At 45.5% G+C, this 3,599-nt stretch overlaps 1 protein-coding gene across 1 annotated transcript in view; it reads left to right on the top strand.

Moving 5' to 3' along the window:
• SAP130 (Sin3A-associated protein, 130kDa) overlaps positions 1-3,599 on the top strand; it is a 19,117-nt gene that overhangs the window by 10,027 nt on the left and 5,491 nt on the right. Inside the window, 2 exon segments of the mRNA XM_010021719.1 lie at positions 1,869-2,171; positions 3,183-3,360. Coding sequence (XP_010020021.1) covers positions 1,869-2,171; positions 3,183-3,360 — 481 coding nt within the window.

The raw sequence follows: 3,599 nt of genomic DNA, 5'->3' as shown, positions 1-3,599 counted from the left end.
AGTCAGCTCTCTGTTCAGTCCTGCTCAGGGTGCTTGTACCTGGAGACCAAGTGGTCTTAACATGCACAGGGAACTGGTATGTTACTGGGGCCTATTCTTTATGTCATTGAAATTCCAGTGAAAAGTTGCTAGTCTTGACTAGAAGTCATACCAGGCTTTGAGGTGGGCTTCAGGACAATTAAATAATTCCCAAAACAGACAGGTGGGCTTAATTTGTACCTTCTTACTCTTTGGCTGAAAGTTTCTAAAGGAGAATGTGCAGGTGCGTGGTGGTAGTTGGTGCTGGCAGCTGTGTTTGAGGAGTGGTTGCAGAGCCCCTGCTGGAACATGATTGCAGACTGTCAGGAGTTCCAGCTTTCATGGGGGGATGGTAGGCTAATCCTAATTTTTAAACAGCAGATGCAGGTTCTTCAGCTGGAGCTCACTGATGGAGACATTTTTCTTGTTAAATTGACTTGAAACATCAGCTGAAGGTACCAATTATGGCAATAACTGGTGACAGCTCAAAGCAGAGGATTCAGGGTATCAGAAGGGACGTGCAGCTGGGCTGTGCGCAGCCAGGTAAGGGCTTAGATAAAGGTACAGAAGAGACATTTTAGAATACAACTGAAATAAGGAGAGTTAATGTGGAGTTTTGAGGAAGAAGACTGGCTTTGGCTTTCCAAATGCTGATGTGTGTTTAGTGTAGCATCCCAAAAGGATTTTGTTGGATAGAAAGTTCTGCAGTGAGAGTGTTTCACATAAGGCCTTCCACTGAGAGAATAAACATGCTGTGGTTTATACAGAAACCATTTTCAGGGACCTGGTGACAGATTTTGGGGGTTTTGACAGCTGTTTTTAGACTGTCTTGTCAGCAGAAGAACTTGGTCGAAATCCTGTGACAATGACAAAACCAGCTTGCTCTGCGATGAGAGGGCTCTCCGTTGTCAGCAGGCACGGCCATTGTTGGCAGGTTCACACTTGCATTCTGTGTAGGGCTGCAGAAACTGTTCTGTAAAGGCTGGAAACCTGGAGTTCCAGGGACTGCAGGTGATCGGTCAGTATTGTTAAGTGCTGCCTGGGAGAAGCACAATGCACTGTATAGTGGATCGGGAAAGATGGAATCATGGTAAATTCAAATAAATGAGTTGAACGTCTTAGAACAGATTTTTCATTGGGAACATTGTTCTGACACAGAAAGATGTTGTGTTCATTTGAGCTGTGGGATCCAGCCTGTGAGTGCAAGCCCTGTTCTGAGCCAGATAAGTTTGTACTCAACTTCAGAACAGTTTGTCCACTTGCACTGAGGAAAACTATTATGACTGTGTGGCTGGGGAAAGGGGATAAGTAAGCAAGCCCTGCTTTAAGGTACTTAGAGTTGAGTCTCTGGGTGTGGAGCCAAAGGTGTGGAGCTCTTTTTAATTGATGTAATGATGAGCTCTGTGAAAGGACTGACTTTTGACAAGACATGGGCTTAGGCTTCTCTTTTTTATAAATACCTATTTCTTTTCAAGCAGGGAAAATGCCGCGTGTTGGTACTTAGAAGCAATGTAAGATAAGATAGTGAGCTAAAATAGTGCACAGCCTTATGAAATTAAGGTGGATACAGAAATGCAGTTTGGGTCTAACTAAAAAGTAGAGTCAAACTTGATCTTTTCCCTCTTGTTGCAATTTGAAATAGAAAATTGAATGGAAATAAACAGTAATTGAATTCTTCTGGCAGACAATCTGGCCTCTCCACTCAAATTTACCACTGCAACAAGCAGGCTGGCAAATCAATGAATCAAAGCAAAGTAGTCTTTGAAAGGCAATATTTGAGTAAGAGGTGCTGGGGGGAGCAGAGGCACCCCCGGGTAGGTGTGATGAGGTGTTTGTGTTGCTGTTCCCAGTTTCAGCCCAGGCGCCCAACTCTGCCATCACGGCTCAGACTGGCGTTGGAGTGGCCTCCACTGTGCACCTCAACCCCATGCAGCTGATGACTGTAGATGCATCTCATGCCCGGCACATCCAGGGCATCCAGCCGGCACCCATCAGTGCTCAGGGGATCCAGCCAGCACCAATCAGTGCCCAGGGCATTCAGCCAGCACCAATCGGGACGCAAGGACTCCACCCCGCTGCACCAATTGGCACGCAGGGACTGCAGCCAGCACCAATCAGTGCTCAGCAGCCACAGGCTGACACCAAGACTTCAGGTAAGAGCAGCCAGAAAAGTCCTTGCTTTGGACCTGGGCAGAGTTACTGAGCTTCTGTCCTGCAAATTTGGCTTGTTTGGGTTTTTTTTCTTTGATTCTGACTAATGATCTCACTATAGTCTCTGTGGTCTGGCAGTAGACACCAAACACATTCATAAGCATATTCTTCCAGCCAATATTGTTTACTTATTTCTCAATTTATGGGGTTTTTCAGTGTACCAGCTGTGGTGTGTGGGTAGCCTTTGAATGGGTTACTTCAGTGGAAAAGACTGGTGGTGCCTGGGCTTAAACGATTCTCTTCAGTAAGGCCTTGGAAAAGTAATTTACAAGTAAATGATATTCTCCACACTGTTCTGGTTATGTGTTAGATCACAGTAGAAATAAGAATACAGCTAGGTGCCTTCAGCAGTTGGTAACCTGATGTTGGACTGTGATAGAAACCATCTTTCATTAAAAATTATTGGTCTGATGAAATGACAACAACTTATTGAAGAAATGGGATATGACAACCCAGAGAATATGCTGTTGCAAAGCTGCAGACATACTGTGTGGTGACTGCCTGACTGTCTAAATGCTGTGCTTTGTTAGCTGGCCAAACAGGCTTTGGCTGAAGGTCAGAATGTAAGCACAACTGATAGTGCTTACTTATGGTGGCACGTATTGACACAGAGACTCTACCAGGAGTGTTGTTTATTGAGCCAGTTGTTTTGATGATCTCCAGCTATTTCTCCATTTTCCATTTCTTCTGGAAAAGAATATTTCCCTAGCAGCAGTTGTTAAGCAGGAGGTAGTTCCCATCTTCCCTGCAGAAGGTTCAGTGATCAGATTGCTTGCAGCAAAGGTGTTGGTTGCAAAATAGTCTGAAAGCACTTTCAGGTAAAGACTGAGGGAGTCGAGGGAGCATAGACAACATGTGCTCTGCAAACACCTGCTTTATCACATTTCCTTAAGTAACTGCTGCTTCTTCTCTGTATCTGTTCTCTCTGCTGTGTCAATGTCCATCCTCCCCAGCAGTAGTCTTGGCAGATGGAGCCACCATTGTAGCCAATCCTATTAGCAACACATTCAACACGGCTTCGGCAGCGACTACGGTTGTGCAAACCCATAGCCAGAGTGCCAGTGCCAGTGCACCAGCCCAGGGCTCTTCCCCGCGCCCAAGCATCCTCCGGAAGAAACCAACAACAGATGGGTGAGTAGAACTGAAGGTGACTTGTGAATGGCACTTCTGTGCGGTGTGGCCTGGCTAAATGGAACCATTTCAGTGGAGATAGGTTCTAGCAAGGTGTTGAGTCAGCAGCGGCTCTGAGTAACCTGCTCGTCTGTGAAACAGTTCTTTTCCTCACCCAGGGTAGGATAAAGTTTTCTCTAACTGTCAGTAATAAAATGAAAAGAAGGAAAGTTTGTCTCCTAGCTCTTGAAAGTGACCTT

Source organism: Nestor notabilis, unplaced genomic scaffold (genome assembly GCF_000696875.1).
Source record: "Nestor notabilis isolate BGI_N333 unplaced genomic scaffold, ASM69687v1 scaffold3639, whole genome shotgun sequence".
NCBI lineage: Eukaryota > Metazoa > Chordata > Aves > Psittaciformes > Psittacidae > Nestor > Nestor notabilis.
Note: the sequence above shows the minus strand (reverse complement) of the source record. Positions and strands in the feature narration are given on the sequence as shown.